The sequence below is a fragment of the Pristis pectinata genome, chromosome 33 (genome assembly GCF_009764475.1).
Source record: "Pristis pectinata isolate sPriPec2 chromosome 33, sPriPec2.1.pri, whole genome shotgun sequence".
Taxonomy (NCBI): Eukaryota; Metazoa; Chordata; class Chondrichthyes; order Rhinopristiformes; family Pristidae; genus Pristis; species Pristis pectinata.
The window spans coordinates 5,148,456-5,166,867 of NC_067437.1; the positions used below are offsets into that span (position 1 = coordinate 5,148,456).

Genomic DNA, 18,412 nt, shown 5'->3' on the forward strand with positions numbered 1-18,412 from the left:
GGAGCATCGGGGAAACCCACGCGGTCACAGGGAGAACGTGCAAACTCCACACAGACAGCGCCAGAGGTCAGGACCGAACCCAGGTCGCTGCAGCTGTGAGGCAGCGGCGCTACCAAATGCTATTTGGAGAGTACCTATTTGCCTATTCAACAGTCACATCATAAGGATCAGGTAATTTCTCTTACTGATGTGGGTGGCTCAGTTCTGAGGAAGAGTTATTGATTGAAAATGTTAGCTGGCTTCTCTTTCCACCAACTCTGCTTGACTGGCTGAGTTTTTCTAGCATTTCTACTTTTCTTTAAAGATTCTAGCATTTGCAGTTTTAGTCATTCTCCTGTGTAATGTACAGTGCCTAATTAACCTACCAACTAAGTTGTTTTATGTTCTTACCCCCTTACAGATTTCAAGTAGGTTGATGGACAGACAGACACACAGGTGGGAAGTGGTTTTATTTCACAGGTTTGCTTTAGATAAGTAAAGAGATTCGTTTAGTGCAGCTTGGTGCAAGTGGTGGTCCAAGATTGGCAGCCTTGTCCCGTCCATTATCAGAACAGTCCAATCAGAAACGAAGGGGGCGGGAGCAAGGCGCGGTGATTGACAAGGGGGACAGACAAGATTGCTGGTCAATATTCACCAACCGACTTGAGAGTTGGTAGCTAAGCGGCCAATGAACGCGATGAGAAGGTGGAGGCAACAATTCAAGTTAGTTGAATCTGCAGCGCAGGCTTTGGGTGGTGGCTGGTGTTCGGGTTGAAGTGTTTGGTCAGGGGGAACTTGTCTGGTATTTGTTTAATTTGCAGTTGTTTTTATTTCTCCCTTCTCGCATCCCTCCTGACCTTATATTTTTCACCAAATTAACTTTTTTTGGAGACTCTGAAACTTTATCTGGAAGATGCAGGCAATCAAATGTGTGGTAGTGGGGGATGGGTAAGTAAACTTCACATCTTCAAACTTTCTAAAGTTAAGTTTTTTTCCCCCTTTGCTCCTTTTCCTTAATTTTGAGAAGTCGTGGAAATATTGAACTAATCCTGGCAATGATAGGGACTTATTTCTTTTTCGTGTTGTATGTTGGGAGGATAATTATAAGAAAAAAACCATCTTCCTCTTTTGTTTCCCTTTTTTCTCAAGTGTTTTGGGTTGCTGTATGAAGGTTACTCGATGCAATTTGCTCTTTCTTTAAATTTAAAACTTGCAGCAGTAAGATTAACAACCTGAAATCTTTCTGATCATTCATTGTGTCTGCTAATCTCACTATGTCTAATTCTCTACATCTGCCTCTCAAGTGTTTAAAACCCCATCTGTTTTTAATGAAGATTAATACTGTATAGACTGCAGATTAAAAATACCCTGGTAGTTTTTGTTTTAAGTCAGTTTCAGAGTTCTTGTGTGATTTTTTTTAAAATAATGAAACTACAAATGTGAGAGTTGAGTTATAAGGCTGGGACTTTTTTGTCCCTGGAGTGTAGGAGGCTGAGGGGTGGTGATACATTTATAAAATAATGAGGGGCACAGATAAGGTGGATGGTCAGTCTTACCCCCAGGGTAGGGGAGTCAAAAACTATAGGGCATAGGTTTAAGACGAGAGGGGAAAGATTTAAAAGGGACCTGAGGGGCAACTTTTTCCGCACAGAGTGGTGGGTGTGTGGAACGAGCTGCCAGAGGAAGTGGTAGAGGTGGGTACAGTTACGGTTAAAAGACATTTGGACAGGTACATGGATAGGAAAGCTGTAGAGCGATATGAGCCAAATGTGGGCAAATGGGATGAGATCAAGCAGACATCTTGGTTGGCATGGATGAGTTGGGCTGAAGGGCCTTTTTCTGTGCTGTATGACTCTCTGTAATAGGATTAGGGTTAACTTAATTCTAAATGACAGATTTTTAAAAGATCTTCAAAATTGCCTTGTGTGGGGTAATATATCTGTTTCTGGAAGAGAGTGGTATCAGGCTGGGGATCTAAAACTACTGACGTATCTGAGAGTTGCAACACGTATTACCCCACTGTCTTGATTTCCAGAAAGTAAATTTTTTTAACACCCAAGCAGCTTTTTTTATAGCTTGAGGTTCTAATTAAAAATGGCCTGACTGTTTCATAGTATTTTGTTCTAACGGACCTTAAAAATAGGCAGGTGGGATCTTGTAGACTGGTTGAAATTTTAAAACAAACAACTGTGGACCTGGGCAGATTATAGGTCTAGTGATTTTGTTCAGAAGGAGTTATTTAAAAAAATTACATCTTGCCCCTTCTAGTTCCTTTATTCCGTGCCACACACACCCCCCCCCCCCCCCCCCCCCCGCCTCCCCGATCTCAATAATGTCATTTGGGTGAATCTCTCTGCTCTCCTGCTCAGTATTTAATCCCCCAACAAAATACCATTTGTCTTCCTGTAGTTTACGGGATCTTGCTGAGTACTAATATGGTGCTGCTGCATTTCTGTGGCAACTGTAACTTGTGGGTGGAAAAGTATTTCGGATCCTGAGGTGGTGAAGTGTGAAAGAAAAATGCAAGTTCTTTCTTTTAATGAGTATAGATTTGCCTGATGAGGATTCCTTTGTAACCTGCCTCCTCCCTGTCTGAGCCTGTCCGTTAGGGCAATGTATTGAGTAATGTTTATGGATTGGATGCCCAGGGGCTAAACTAGTTGTTGGGTGTAACGGGACCGATCTGCTGGTGGTTCTGTCCAATGCTTCATTGAATCTAGAAGTTGACAGCTCTCCCATCTCCTCTGCTCACTGATCCCAGCAACCTGGAGAGGTCCTCAAGCCCTGTTCTGGAATTCAGCAGGCTTTGACCTGTGTATGTAAAACAAAACAAAGGCTAATAAATTTTCAGTTTTTCTTTCCTTTTGCGATGGGGAAGATCAGCTGAGGGGGGGGAAAGCTTTTTTTTTACACAGTGGTTGGGTGCCTGGAACAGGCTGGCAGGGCTGGTGGTGGAAGCAGATATGATAGAGGTGTTTAAGAGGCTGTTAGACACATGAATATGCAGGGAGTGGAGGGATATGGATCATGTACAGGTAGAAGAGGTTTAGTTTAATTCAGCATCGTGTTCGGTGCAGACATTCTGGGCTGAAGGGTCTGTTCCTGTGCTGTACTGTTCTATGTCCTATGAGCAAATCTATTGCGGTAACAACAATCTGCCGGGGGAACTCAGAGGGAAGATAGCCAGTGTAAAGAGGAGAGGTGGGAGTGGTGAGACGGGGCCAGTGGGTGATATCCTATGAGTTGCCTTTCCTTACTGGTCACTGTACTTTACTGACCTAGACCAGAGATGGAATAGTACCTGTGGGATTTCCTTGGCCGGCTTCATTAGCAAAGTCACATTGAGATCTGAGACCTTGGTGACCAGTTGTAGATCGTTCTTGCTCTTGTTTATCTAGCAGTTGTTAAATAGCACATTCACTCACACTGGGGCCATTGGTCAGGTGAAACATCCCCCTCACGGAGGCACGATCCTTAATTGTGAAGGACCAGAACCACTGGGTGGGTGCATTCTTATCTGCGTTCCAAAGAAAACACCTTGGCTGTTAATTTAAGGGACTGCAAAGATCCTGATTCATTGTTCAAAAGCATTCAGTCGGAGTGGACACCTGAGTCATTTCACACTGACGTGCCTCACACTGGCACAGGGGAGATGCATGCTGGTCTGAAGCGAAGACCAATGGAGTTGGGGACCGAAACCTTGGCCAAGTGAGAGAGATTTAGCAGTGGGAATGGAGGGGAGGGGGAGTAGCTCCAGGGTGTTGGATTTCTCCATGGCAAAAGATGCACATCATCAGGACTGGGTTGTGTAGAAGAGTGAGGTGCAGACAGTTGGGGTGAGGTTGGTTGAGCGTGGGATGTGGCACAGGGGTTTTAGTGTGTGCAGAATGGGTTCTGAGTTGTGCAAAGGTGGGCTTTAGGCAAGATGCTGATGTAGGGAATGTTACAGTTGTCTGTCTACCTGGGGGAGAGGATGTGGGTTGAATGGTGTTATAGTCCCATGACTGTGGATGGAGCAACAGGTGTGTGTTTGTGGTCGGGCAGCGATGAGATACTTCAATCCTCCTGGTGCTCGGTCAGTTCCAGTTGAGACTGTGGGTCAGGAGGACATCCAGGAGAGGTAGAACTGGATGTCGTCAGTGTACAGGAAACAGACCACTTGTCTGAACCTGAAGGACAACCTGTTGCTGAGGTAGCTGACAGCTGTGGTGAGGTTGGGGGCAATAAGACTTGACCCCAGAGAGATTCCTCCCTTGTGACCAGGAATGACCAACTGAACAGGTTGCCTGAGCTTCAGTTTTCCTTTGTCTTGTACGTGCGGGGTTCACCACCTGCGATTTAACCAACACCCCGTCAGCTCTTGCATCACAGCCCCACTGCATGTGAAGACTTGCGACCCTCATGACTGTTTCTTGATGTCATTTGAAAGAAACTGCCTGTGTGGACGGATCTGCAATAAAACCTGGGCTGAGTTCAGAAAGAAACATGTTGGCAGCGGGGTTTACAGGCGATGATCTGTACAGAACACATTGCTGGAGGAACTCAACAGGTCAAACACCGTAGGCAAAGGGATCGTCAACATTTCAGGTCGAGACTGTTTCAGGACCTACTGAGTTCCGCCAGTGGTTTATTTTTTTGCTCCAGATTTCAGTATCTGCAGTCTCTCTTGTGTCCACAATCTATTTTTGAGGCTCAGGGGTTCAATACTGCTCTCAAGGGAAGTCGTGTGCATTTGTCAATTGCCACGGTCTCTCATAACCGCATGTTGCCTCTCTGCTGTGTGAGCTTTCATTACAGAAATCAGGAGCCTTTCTGAGTATTCTGTGTAGTCATTCTGCAACCTGTGATATAGAGTCCTCTTAGAGTTTAAGAACTCTGCAGTGATCTCATTTGCATTGAAAGAAAGGCACCTACTTGTGTCACGTCTCAGAGAGACAAGGAGCTGGAGACACTGGAACTCAGTGGGTCAGGCAGCGTCTGTGGAGGGAAATGGACAGTCGACGTTTTGGGTCGAGATCCTTCAATTGGACTGAAATTTTAACTGTCCATTTCGTCCCCCACAGACGCTGCTTGACCTGCTGAGTTCCTCCAGCATCTTGTTTGTTGCTCATGTGACACCTCCTCAGGCACGGAAGGGCTTGCTCTGCGGGAGTAATTGTGTGTGGGAGCCCAGTGAATTGATGGAAGAACCTGGTTGATCTTGTACCCCGTTAAGGATAAATAGATGCTCAATGGGATGGCGTTTTGTAGTGTGCTTCTATTGAAACAGTGTGGGTGGGGTTGCACTTGGGGTGTGGGCAGCTGCTTCTTTGAGTAGTTCCTTGGTATCTTTCTCACTCCCCTTCCAACTGCTCTTCCTGGTCTAAACTTTGTCCTTGCCTATCCCCAACTGAAGTTGTTCAGTGAGGACTTTATTTAAGGATCCCTTTCCCCCTGTATGACAGTGCAAGATGCTTAGAGTTCCACAGGTCAAGTAGCTAGCTGAGGGTTAACATTTGGCTGACTGTTCAGCCAGTTAAGACATCAAGATTTTGGATGGAACTGAGGTGGAAATATGAACAAATTCGGAGCAGGAGTAGGCCACTCGGCCATTGAACTTGCCTCTCCATTTAATGAGATTGTGGCTGGGCTGGTCTAACCCTAGTAACCTTTCACCCTCTTGCTTATCAAGACTGTCTACCTCCACCTTAAAAAAAATATTCAAAGACTCTGCTTCCACTGCCTTTTGAGGAAGAGAGTTCTAAAGGCTTGTGACTCTCTGAAAGAAAATTTTTTGCTTCATTTGTCTTGAGTGGGTGACCCCCACTTTTTAAAGAGACCCCTAGTTCAAGATTTTCCCATGAGGAAACGTCCTCTCCACATCCACCCTGGCAGGACTCTTCAAGGTTTTGTATATTTCAATCAAATCATCTCAGACTAGACTGTCCAACCTTTCCTCATAAGACAATGTAGCCACTCCATGTATCAGTCCAGTAAACATCCATTGAACTGCTTCCAGTGCATTGATAATTATCTTTAATTAAGAAGACTGAATCGGTTCATGGTACTTGGATATGGTTTCACCAATGTCCCATAACATAACCTCCCAACTTTTGTTTGCAAACCCCTCGTTGTGCCTGTGAGTTACCTTACTGCACTTGAACCTCGAGTGCAGCCCTTCTCAAAACGGCCACTCCCACTTGCGCCGTGTGAGATGCCTTCCTGCACCCAGGACGTAGACTGTGAAGCCTTGTCGATGACAAGAGGCAGAGTTTTTTCCCCCAGCCTTGCCTCTTGTCAGAGTCTACAAGACTCACAATTTTTAAATACCTCTGAAACATTTTTTAAAATATCTCTTCAATATTCAGAGAAATTTAAAAGAATAAATAATTAAAACTTTAAAAATAAAATTGATTAAAAACAGAAGAAAGTTGCGATTGTCCTGGAGAGGGTGCAGAGGAGATTGACCAGGGTGTTGCTTGGGATGGAGTGTTTCAGTTATGAGGAGAGGTTGGAGAGACTAGGTCCAGTTTCCCTGGAATGGAGGAGCTTTAGAGGGGATATGATTGAGGTATATAAAATGTTGAGGGGTATAGACAGAGGAGATTGTAGGAAGCTCTATCAGGGGTAGATAAAACTAGAGGACATGGATTTTAGGGTAAGGGGTCAGAAATTTATAGGGGATATGGGGGAATCTTTTTCACCCAGAGAGTGGTGATTACCTGGAATACACTGCCTGAGAGGCTAGTGGAAGCAATGTCACTGATAGTGTCTAGATGAACACTTGAATCACCTGGGCATAGAAGTATGTGGCCCAGGTGATGGAAGGTGGGATTAATGTGGATGGGTGCCCAGTCGTCAGAGTGAACGTGACTTGTTTCCAAAGAAGCAAGATCACCCTCTAACTTGGTCTTGCCTTATCACAGATATTCCCCTTGTCCTGTCCATCCCTTCTGCCTCCTCCTCTGCAAATTAAAATTACCTTTTTTATAATCTGTTTTCCAGTTCTGATGGTGGATCACTGACCTCCAGCATTAACCCTTTGTCTCTCTCTACGCTGACTTGCTGAGTGTTTCCAGCTGCTTTTATTATTTCAGATTACAGCACTTATAGTTTTCGTAAATCTTTGATTACTGTTTGAAGCCTTAGGACATTTTACTGCATTAAGACAAATCTAAATGCTCTTGTTTACCACCAGCAGTGACCTAGTGACCAGTTACTTTACTGGCATGGGGCCCTACTATCATTAACGTCTCTGCTTGCATTAGCTGAATCTGGAGATTTTCTTCTTGGCCACAGTGCTTGCTGCATACATCTGCTACCTGCGTCTGAGCTGAAAACTTTACCCCCTGGTTCCTGGATGTGGTCATGATTTTAAAAAGCCACCCACTCTCTGCTTGGGCACCAGTGGTTTAGTGTTGAATGCTTCAGTCTGAGACTGAGAAATGTGGTGACTGACCCAAGCACATTTAACTCATGCATATCGTTCAGTGACCACACCTATCTGTGTGATAGATGACATTTCAAAAGATCTGGGCTGTGAGGGTCTGGCACGGAAGAGGCGGTTGGGGCCTTGGGCGGATCAGCCATGCTGATGTTGGATGGTGGGACAGGATTGATGGGCTGAGTGGCCTCCTGGTTTCTTTCAGGAAAATGATTTCACCTTCATATTTACTGGTCAAATTTAAAACTGTTCAATTGTGCCAAATATCTTGTGGACTGGATGCAGATTGTTATACAAGTTGAAGCATTTCATTTAATGATTGAAGTAACCTTGTGAAACTAGAACGTTAATGTCTGTTCACATCTAAGTATAGGTTTGTCCTAATGGACCATATATTTCTTCCTACGTAATGCCGTAGGACTGAAAGGGAGCTGAGGAACTGTTCCTCTTAGCTCTCCAATCTCAAGTGGAGTGATTCAGGATGTTGGCAGATGGGAAGGGTGGTGAAGGAATTAGAGTGACCTACTTGCTTTGATGGGAAATGTGTTTCTGAGGTCTTGGTGTCTCTTTCTTTGGTAGCTCGATGTTGTGGATTGAAATGAGAGTTGGACGATTTTCCCCCAGCAGTGCGCTGTGGGCTAATTTTAGGCAGGCACTGTGGTGGGTGGATGGATGTTTGGAACGGTGTGGAATGGAGAGCAGAGAGACAGTGGTGCAGAAGGTAGGCTGCTGCCTCACAGTCCAGAGATCCAGGTTCGATTTCCCCCACCTCCGGTGCTGTCTGCGTGGAGTTTGCACGTTCTCCCTGTGACTGCCTGGGTTTCCTTCAGGTGTGCCAGCTTTCTCCCACATCCCAGAGAAGTGCGGGATTGGTAGGTTAATTGGCCACTATAAGTTACCCCTAATGTGCAGGTGAGTGGTAGAATCTATAGCAGTTAATGGGACCAAGGGGAGGACAAAATGGGATTAGTGTGAATGGGTGCATGATGGTTGGTGTAGTCTCATTGGGCTGAAGGCCCTGTTTCCCTGCTCGATCTCTCTATAACTAAGAGCAGCCACTGGATGTAGCACAAGGAGAACCAAGGACTGGACCCTGGAGATCGTCCATGAGCACTGGCTCCCACTTGGGGATGATTATAGAACAGTATAGCACAATACAGGCCCTTCAGCCCACAATGTTGTGCCGACCTTTAAACCTCGCCTAAGACTATCTAACCCCTTCCTCCCACATGTCCCTCTATTTTAAATTCCTCCATATGCTTATCTAGTAACCTCTTGAATTTGAGCAATGTACCTGCCTCCACCACCACCCCAGGCAGCGCATTCCATGCCCCAACCACTCTCTGGGTAAAAAACCTTCCTCTGATATCTCCCTTGAACTTCCCACCCATTACTTTAAAGCCATGTCCTCTTGTATTGAGCATTGGTGCCCTGGGAAAGAGGCGCTGGCTGTCCACTCTATCTATTCCTCTTAATATTTTGTACACCTCCTATCATGTCTCCTCTCATCCTCCTTCTCTCCCAAAGAGTAAAGCCCTAGCTCCCTTAGTCTCTCCTCATAATGCATACTCTCCAAACCAGGCAGCATCCTGGTAAATCTCCTCTGCACCCTTTCCAACGCTTCCACATCCTTCCTATAATGAGGTGACCAGAACTGGACACAGTACTCCAAGTGTGGCCTGACCAGAGTTTTATAGAGCTGCATCATTACCTCGCGGCTCTTAAACTCGATCCCTCGACTTATGAAAGCTAACATCCCATAAGCTTTCTTAACTGCCCTATCCACCTGTGAGGCAACTTTCAGTGATCTGTGGATATGGACCCACAGATCCCTCTGCTCCTCCACACTGCCCAGAATCCTGCCATTAACTTTGTACTCTGCCTTGGTGTTTGTCCTTCCAAAGTATACCACTTCATACTTCTCTGGATTGAACTCCATCCGCCACTTCTCAGCCCAGCTCTGCATCCTATCAATGTCCCTCTGCAATCTTCGACAATCCTCTACACTATCCACAACACCACCAACATTTGTCATCTGCAAACTTGCCAACCCGCCCTTCTACCCCCTCATCCAAATCATTAATAAAAATCATGAAAAGCAGAGGTCCCAGAACCGATCCTTGTAGGACACCGCTAGTCACAGCCCTCCAATCTAAATACACTCCCTCCACCACAACCCTCTGCTTTCTATAGGCAAGACAATTCTGAATCCACGTGGCCAAGCTTCCCTGGATCCCATGCCCTCTGACCTTCTGAAGAAGCCTACCATGTGGAAACTTGTCAAATGCCTTACTAAAATCCATGTAGACCACATCTATTACACTACCCTCATCAATCTGTCTGGTCACCTCTTCAAAGAACACTATCAGGCTTGTGAGACATGATCTGCCCTTCACAAAGCCATGCTGGCTATCCTTGATCAGACCATGATTCTCCGAATGCCCATAGATCCTATCTCTAAGAATCCTTTCCAACAGCTTGCCCACAGATGTAAGGCTCACTGGTCTATAATTCCCTGGACTATCCCTACTACCGTTTTTGAATAAAGGGACAACATATGCCACCCTCCAATCCTCCGGTACCATTCCTGTGACAACGAGGACTCAGATCCTGGCCAAAGGCTCAGCAATCTCCTCTTTTACCTTGCGGAGAAGCCTGGGGAATATTCCGTATTGGGAAGTCCTTAAGGTTGTGAAAGGTGCTTTTTGTTTTGAAAGGCAAAACTTTCTGCACCCAGTAAGGAGAAGTTAAACCGGATGAAGCAACAAGTAGCTCAGCACCTCGGCCTCAACGGAAGTGTGCGCTTCCTGACAGGGTGTCTGCTTATCTGCTGGGGTTTAGAAACTGATGCAGCCTCACTCCCTCCTTGTTCCTTTGCTGCACCATCAGACCCTGATCAAAAGAGATTGTGTGGGGATCTGATGGCTGTATTAATAGTCTCCTCGAACTGAACAGTCGTAGAACCCAGATCGATGGTGAGTGGATAGGCTTGTGGAGATGAAGATCTGTCACCAGATGATGAGGGTTGAATACTTCATTTCCTGCCTTTTAACTGTCAGATCAGATCACGCCCTTCTTCAGGATCACTGTCCGTTTTTATTTTAGTCATATTTTCAAAAGTAAGTTGTGATATGAGCATTGAATTGAATCTTCTTTTGTTGTATTTACTTTTGGCTAAATACAATTCTGAAAGTTGGAAACTTTTAATAAGTAAAATTTTCCTCTTTAAATATCACTTCTGGTAATGTTGCACTTGATACTTAACTGTACACTCTTGGGTCTTGCCTGTAAGACAGGTAAAGGTCTGTATCTGAAGAGGTTTCCCAACACAGGAAGGCTAAAGGGGACAAGGCTCCTCTATCTTGTCCTTCCAAGTATCCAACATTGTCTTCCTGTTACATCCATTTCGTCGAATCGGAAGCCATTATGCTTAATGAAAGAGCTAGTCAATTGGTCCTTATCTTTCCCTGAACTTTAGACTCTAAGAGCAGAATTAAGCCATTCGGCCCATTGAGTCTGCTCTGCCATTCAATCTTGGCTGTTTTTTTTCAACCCCATTCTCCCGCCTTCTATCTGTAACCCTTGACCTTGCCAATCAAAAACCTATTAATCTCTGCCTTAAATACACCCAACGACTTGGCCTCCACAGCCCTCAGTGGCAACAAATTCCACAGATTTGCCACCCTCTGGTTGAAGAAATTCCTCCTCATCTCAGTTCTAAAGAGACAACCCTTTATTCTGAGGCTGTGCCCTCAGATCCTAGACTCTCCTACAGATGGAAACATCCTCTCCATGGCCACTCTGTCCAGGCCTTTCAGTATCTGGTAGGTTTCAATGAGATTCCCCCCTCATTCTCCTGAACAACTTTCTCCAAATCCTGCCATTTAAAGCACCTGCCCACTCCATGTTTTTTTTATTGGATTGTGCACATCCCTACCAAGGTCAACCAGTAGTCCGTGAGAAGGTGGTGTGCTACCTTATTGCTGCCCTTCTGGAGAAGGTGCTGCAGGGAGGCAGTTCCATGGTTTGGACCCAGCAATGATGAAGGACCAAGTACACACTTCCAAGTCAGGATGGTATAACACTTGGAGGGGAACCTGCAGGTGGTGGTGTTCCTCTGCTCCTTGTGCTTCGTGGTGGTGCGGTTGCAGGTTTGGGAGCTGCTGTTGGAGTAGCCTGGGTGAAGAACTGCTGTGCATTTTGTAGATGGTGCACACTGCAGTCGCTTGGTGCTGGTTGTGGAGGGACTGAATGTTTAAGATGGTTCATGGGGTGTCAGTCAAGAAAGCTGCTTTATCCTGGATATGCCCAGTTTATGGAGAGTTGTTGGTCAGGCACTTGTGCAGACAAGCAGAGAGAATTCTAACATATTGCTGTCTTGTGTAGAAGGTGAAAAGCCTTTGGGGTGTCATGAGGTGAGTCATTTGCCATGGGGTACCTGAACACTGAACTGCCTTTGTAACCATGGAACTGGTCCAGTTGTGCTTCTAGTCATTGGTGACCGCCAAGTGGGGGACTTGGCGATGGCAGTGCTGATGAATATCGAGGGTAGACGGCTAGAGTGTCTCTTGTTGGCAGTGATCATTGCCTGGCACTTTTGTGGCATGAATGTTTGCCACATTACCTGAATGTTGTCTGGATCTTGGGTATGGGCTGCTTCACTTGATGAAGAGTTGTGAATAGAATTGAACATCATACAATTGTAACGTCCACTTCTGACCCGATGATGGAAGGAAAGAGGCTCATGAAGTTGGGTCTGGAACACTACCCTGAGAATTCCCTGCAGTAACCCATGGGCCTGGCATGATTTACCCCCAACAGCTACGTCTTCCTTTGTGTGAGAGAGAGCTCCATCCACTGGAATGTTTTCTGCTTTATACATTGACTTCAGTTTTTCCAGGAGGAATCTGCTTCCACTGCCCTTCCAGCTTCCTGGGCTTTCCATTATCCCTGCCAAGAGTTCTGTAATGGTTAGGGGGATAATGCAGGATGTATGTAGCTGAGCTTAGGAATGGGGGATGAATGTGAATCAACTAGCTTGGGTCAAACAATTTGGAGGATCACAGAACATAGGATAGTACAGCACAGGAACAGACCCTTCGGCCCACAATGTCTGTGCAGACCACGATGCCAATTTAAACTGCACATCTGCCTGCACATGGTCTGTATCCCTCCATTCCCTGACTGTGTTCATGTGTCTGTCTAAATGCCTGTTCCAGGCACCTACCACTCTCTGTGCTTTTTTAAAAATTGCTTTAAATCTCTTTTAAACTTTCATGCTCTCAACTTAAAGCTATGCCCTCTAGTATTTGACATTTCCACCCTGGGAAAAAGACTATCTACCTTATCTATGTCTCCCATAATTTTAGAAACTTCTATCAGGTCTCCCTTCCACCTCTGACACTCCAGAGAAAACAACCCAAGTGTGTCTGACTGCTCCTTGTAGCTAATACACTCTCATCCAGGCAATGTCCTGGTGAACCCCTTCTGAGCCCTGTGCAAAGCCTCCACACCCTTCCTGTAATGTGATGTGAACTGGCCCAATGTTGACGCCCATCCATGGGAGAGTGTGGGTCCCTCCCTACTTAGTATGACACTGGGATCAGCCTGAGGTGGGGTCAGTGTGCCTCTGTTCACTGTCCAACATCTGCAAGCAACAACTGTTTGTTTCTTCAGTCTGTGATATCTCTCAGAAATGCTTAAGTGGCTCTCTTCAGACACCTGAGGCAGTTATTTAACTGGCTTGCTCTCTATTTAGCCAGAGGAAAAAGATTTGCTGAACCATATGAAAATACACCACTTTTTTTTCCAAAAAAAAGTTTATTTGGCAGAGAAAGTTTCAAGAAATGTGAAATGTGACCCCACCCCAGTACCTGAAAGGCACAAACAAGCTTGTTTAATCTTGCACATTAGATTCAGCAGTCTCTGGTCTGCAAAGCATGAGGTGTTTGGAATGCCCTTGTTTTTGAAGAATGCATGGAAGGAGGCCACCCAGCTCATCTAGTCCATACTGGCTCACTCCTCTGCCTTCTGCCCTCAGCCCTGCAAATTCCTTACTTTTTGTTTTAGATATTTATCCAAGTTCAAGTTTATTGTCATGGGCATACGCACCCAGCCATTTAAAATAGCTTTTTGCAGCACATTACATTATAAATATAAATTAACAAGCTTACATTAACATAAATTATACATAACGTTTATTTTGTTGTGAAAGTTATGACATTTGCACAAGTTGAGGGAGAATACAAGAAATAGTCAGAGGTAGTGTTGAGGTTTTTCAGGTAGGTTCAAGAACCTGACAGCAGTGGGGAAGAAGCTGTTGTTGAACCTTGAGGTGTGGGTCTTCAGGATCCTGTATCTCCTGCCTGATGGCAGCATCGAGATGAGGGCACGGCCCGGATGGTGGGGGTCCCTGATGATGGATGTCGCCTTCGTGAGACATCACCTCTTGTAGATGTCCTCGATGGTGGGGAGAGCTGTATCCATGATCCAGCTCCCGGTTGAATCTGCCTCCACTTGCTTGACTCCTCGGAGGGATGGAGAGTGGGGGAGGGAATAGATAAATACTCCAATTGAAATCCGGCCAGCTTTCCTTTTAGAAAGGAAAAGTAGGAACACAATTTGTTTTGTTCCCTTTGGGCCAAGAGATGAGTCAGGGGTTCAAGTTATCTCAATCAATCTCATCCTGGGCTGACCAATATGACAAACTAGGAACAATTTGTATGTTTAGGATTGAAGTACATTTTTGTAGGCAGATTAAATGGATTCACTAATTGTCCTGGCTAAAATGTATCCCACAGCCATTTATCTGGTCGTTATCATATTTGTGGGATCTTGACGTACACAAGTTGCTTGCAACTGACCCTCTTAAACCTGGCCCAATGACACCCACCTTTCCCTCACTATTATCTCCAGCTCTGTTACCTGGAAGCACAAGCCGACTGACTTCTGTGGCCAAACCTGGAACCAGAGGAGTTGCAGAACATTTGGGGGACAGAAGGAGGCCATTTGGCCCCCTCGTCTGTGCCATTTGAAGAAGAACTCCCCCCCCCCCCCTCCCCCCCAGTTTAATCCCATCTCCCGCACTGGATCTCTACAGGACAATTACATCAAGTACAGTTTAAGTGCTGTGTGTGAGAGTGAGCAAGATCTGTTTTGCATTGCACAGTGCCTTTTTGCAAATAGACTTTTTCTGCAGGGTGGTTTCTCTCAGCTGGTGCCATATTGCTTTAATGTGTGTGTGTGCATGCACATGCAGATGCATGCCTTTGTGTGTGTGTTTGTGCACAAGTGCAGGTGCACACCTGTGTCCATGTGTGTGTCCCTGCCTGCATTTGCATGCATTCCAATGGTGCCCATGTAAAGTGTGTATTCTGGGTAAGCTGCTGCTGCTTTTTGCTTTTCCAGATCTAAATGCTAGTGGCCATTACAGATGTTGGGCTCTGCATGTGGCACCACAATAAATTCCTTTGTAAGTCTTTTGGCTCGGGATCAGTATTCTTTTCCAAGTCTGACTGGGACTTGGCCTCTGAATAGTTCAGTGTGGTTAATCGGTGTGATGACTCTCACTCAAAGCTTGTCTCAACCCAAGGCTTGTTTGTGTTCAGTATTGTGAATTGTAGGAGAGAATCTCACTTTTAATGCATTCATTGATTGTTGACTTGATTTGCCATTTGTATTTACAGTACTTGCGTCTTGAAGCTATTTTAAAATGGTGTCTGAGTCATAACACCTCATCACAGTGCAAGGTCTCTAGTCCGATTGTTTTTGAAACTGAGCAGCACTGAGTTCAAACTATTCTAATTCCATGTACTGACCTTCAACAGTAGTGTTTTTGGAAACTCTTTGTCATTTCTTTCTTGTCCCTTTTGAAGGATTTCTATTGTTCTTGTTCATGACTCCAGACCCACCAAAATGGTTGATTCAGTTTGATTTGGTTAATTGAATTGTTATTGTCATGTGCATTGGGATGGAGTGAAAAGCTTTTGTTTGCGTGCCATCCCGACAGAGCATTCCATACACAAGTACATTAAGGTAGCACAAAAGGGGGGGATAAAACAATGCAGAATGTAGTGTTAGAGTTGCAGAGAAAGTACAGTCCAGGCAAGGGCCATGATGAGAGAGGTTGAGAGATCAAGCGTTCATCTTTATCACACAAGAGATCCATTCAACTGTCTTATAACAGTGGGATGGGAGCTAATGCGCCAAGAAATGATGGACAACAATTGCCTTTGATGTCTGCGTCCTTTCGAATGGGTCAAAAGAAAGGAGCAACCTGCTGGAGGCAGGTAGATGGTTTGGGTTTTAGATTGGTGAGGAGACATTTGACTGAAACGGACTCCTGGTGCTTTGCTCCCAGTACAGATGTTGCTGTAGGAAGGGCTGAACCCAGTACGGGAGCTTGTAGTGATGGGGAGCTGAGTTGGCCTTTTGGGGGAGGGGCTGTGGTTGAGATATCTTCTGTCAGCCAAAGGGCTTGCTCAGCTGTGATCTTGAAAGAGCTTTGGGACTTTTTTATTTTTGGGATGTTGTAAATTCTTTTCACGATGTTACAAAACTTTTCCTGCAAGTGCAGGGTTCTCAACTCGCACGAGATTATGGGTTCTGCTGGGGAACACAAAAAACATGAGCAGGAGGAGGCCATTTGGCCCCTCAAGACTGCTTCCCCGTTCCATCTCGAGGCCGAGCCTCTCGTTCATTCATTTTCCCTCCCTGTTCTTTGTATCCCCAATCACCTTGGTTGACTGTCACAGCCTTGTGTGTGTCCACGGCCCACTGGAAAGAGAATTCTGCAGATTCCCACCTACTTGGGTGAAGAAATTTCTCCTCTGTCCAAAACGCCTGACCCCCTTCTCCTGAGATCATGTCCCCAACTTGTGTCTCTCCCAACAGAAAAACCTCTTCTTGGAACCCAACTCCTGGAATGTTAACACCAGGGTGGGGGTCACCCCTTATTCTTAACGTATTAGAGTCATACAGCATGGAAACAGGCCCTTCAGTCCGACTCGTCCATGCTGACCTGGTTGCCTATCTGAACTAGTCCCATTTGACTGCATTTGGCCCATATCCCTCTAAACCTTTCCAATCCATGTACTTCTCCAAGTGTCTTTTAAATGTTGTAACTGTACCTGCCTCTACCACTTTCTCTGGCAGCTCATTCCATATACCCACCACCCTCTGTGTGGGGGAGAAACTTCCCCTTCAGGTCCCCTTTAAATCTTTCACCTTTTAAACCCATGCCCTCTGGTTGAAGACTTAAGCCCTCTGATCTTAAACTACCCTGGGGAAAAGACTCTGATCATCCACCTTATCTGTGCCCTTCATGATCTCATAGGCTTCTATGAAGTCACCTCCCAGCTTCCTAATCTCTAGAGAAAACAGCCCCGGTCTGGCCAGCCTTACCCCCACGAGCCTGCCCTACCATGAGGGGTAGAACACTGTTCCCACCTTTCTTCGATTTTACTTTCCTCGTCTGTCACAGGCTTGCTCCGAAGTTGTTCTTTCAGTGTCTTTGTAAAGTGATGAGTTTGATCTTGGACACAGGCTCCCGGAAAACAATTTCCCCATTCCTGGATTGTTTCTTCTGGAAGCCCAGAACTTGCTTCAAGTCATAGTCACATAGCTTGGAAACAGGCCCTTCAGCCCACCAATTCTGTACCCATTTACACAAATCCTATTATATTCTTCATCAGCTCGCCCATGCACTTGGAACAATATGCAGACCGATCCACGTGTCTTTGGATGTGGGGGAATCCAGAACAGCTTGGGAGAAACCCGCACAGTCACGAGGAGAATGTGCAAATGCCACAGAGACAGCACCCAAGGTCACGATTGAACCTAGCCCACTGGAGCTGTGAGGCAACAGCTCTACCAGCTTGCGACTGTGTTGCCCTGGATGGTCAAATCAATGGAAATTGTTTGTCCTCTTCACAGAAGTTGAGATGAGACCAGCTGGTTTCAAAACTCAGCTTGATGGCTCTTTGGGCAAGGACATAGTGAGCTGTAGGACCAAGGAAAGTAGATGTTTAAGGCATGACCAAACTGAGGGAGAATGGGATTGAGCGGGGAGCAGTCTCTACGTTCCTAGTTGGTAAGATGATCTGAAATGGTAGAGTTGGTGAGTGGAAGATGGTTTGTTATTGATATTACAAATGGTTTAGAGAAATTAAATGGACTCTGTCACCTTTTTGTGATATTGGATTAGAGGAAGCTCTCTTTTCAAACAACAGGAGTGTTAACCCACAAAGTTTGGTGAGTGAATTACATTAAGCATTACAAGGGAAGCAGTTGCTTCCTTTTTGAAGACACTGGATAGTTCTCCTTCCATGCCAATAACTCCACAATTGTGTGTCATCCTGGCGTGATATTCCTGGCGATAACTGGAAGTGAGTCAATAACGTTGCTGGATTGGAATCTGACCAACAGGAAATGAATGAACACAGCTTCCGCCGAGCTCTTGGACTTGCAAAAGGGGAATTGACTTGGGAGAAAGTGGAAGAATGAAGGTTAGAGCAGTTGGCAGTAAATAAGAGGTTTGTTTGTCTTTTCGGGAGGTCATTGGAGATTGCCTACTGGGCACGTTAGATTGGATGCTGTGCGTTGGACTTGTTGAGTCCAAAGTGTTGATACAGCTGCTAGTGATGTAGCTGGCACTCTGATAGGTCACCCGACGTGGAGAGCAGATTGTGAAGTGTAGTGCTTTAATGTTTAACCCTCTGGATGCTGCCACTTTGCCTGATTGGCAGGGTTTGCTACCATGTCAACCACCTTGATGACTGCCTGTCCTGCAGCCAGATGGTTGTCACCATGGCCATGTTTAATTAATGGGGGACCATGCCTGGCGTTGCCATGGTGATCACTGGGACAAGGGCTGCAGGCACATGGGAACAACCCCCTGTTGGTTCCCCTCCATGCCGTGCAGCTTCCTGACTTGGAAATCTATCTCCGTTCCTTCAGCGTCACTGGGTCTAAATCCTGGAGCAACGGCACTGTGGGAGCACCTTCAGAGAA

General features: G+C 45.7%; 1 protein-coding gene across 2 annotated transcripts in view; it reads left to right on the top strand.

The window, feature by feature from the left end:
• Positions 1–649: 649 nt before the first annotated feature.
• Positions 650–18,412, top strand: part of LOC127585681 (ras-related C3 botulinum toxin substrate 1-like) — a 62,793-nt gene continuing 45,030 nt past the window's right edge. The window contains exon 1 of one of the 2 annotated variants that reach the window (XM_052043354.1): positions 650–702. In XM_052043354.1, the coding sequence (XP_051899314.1) occupies positions 668–702 (35 nt within the window). In that variant the 5' untranslated portion in view covers positions 650–667. The other variant, XM_052043353.1, reaches the window with a different exon arrangement.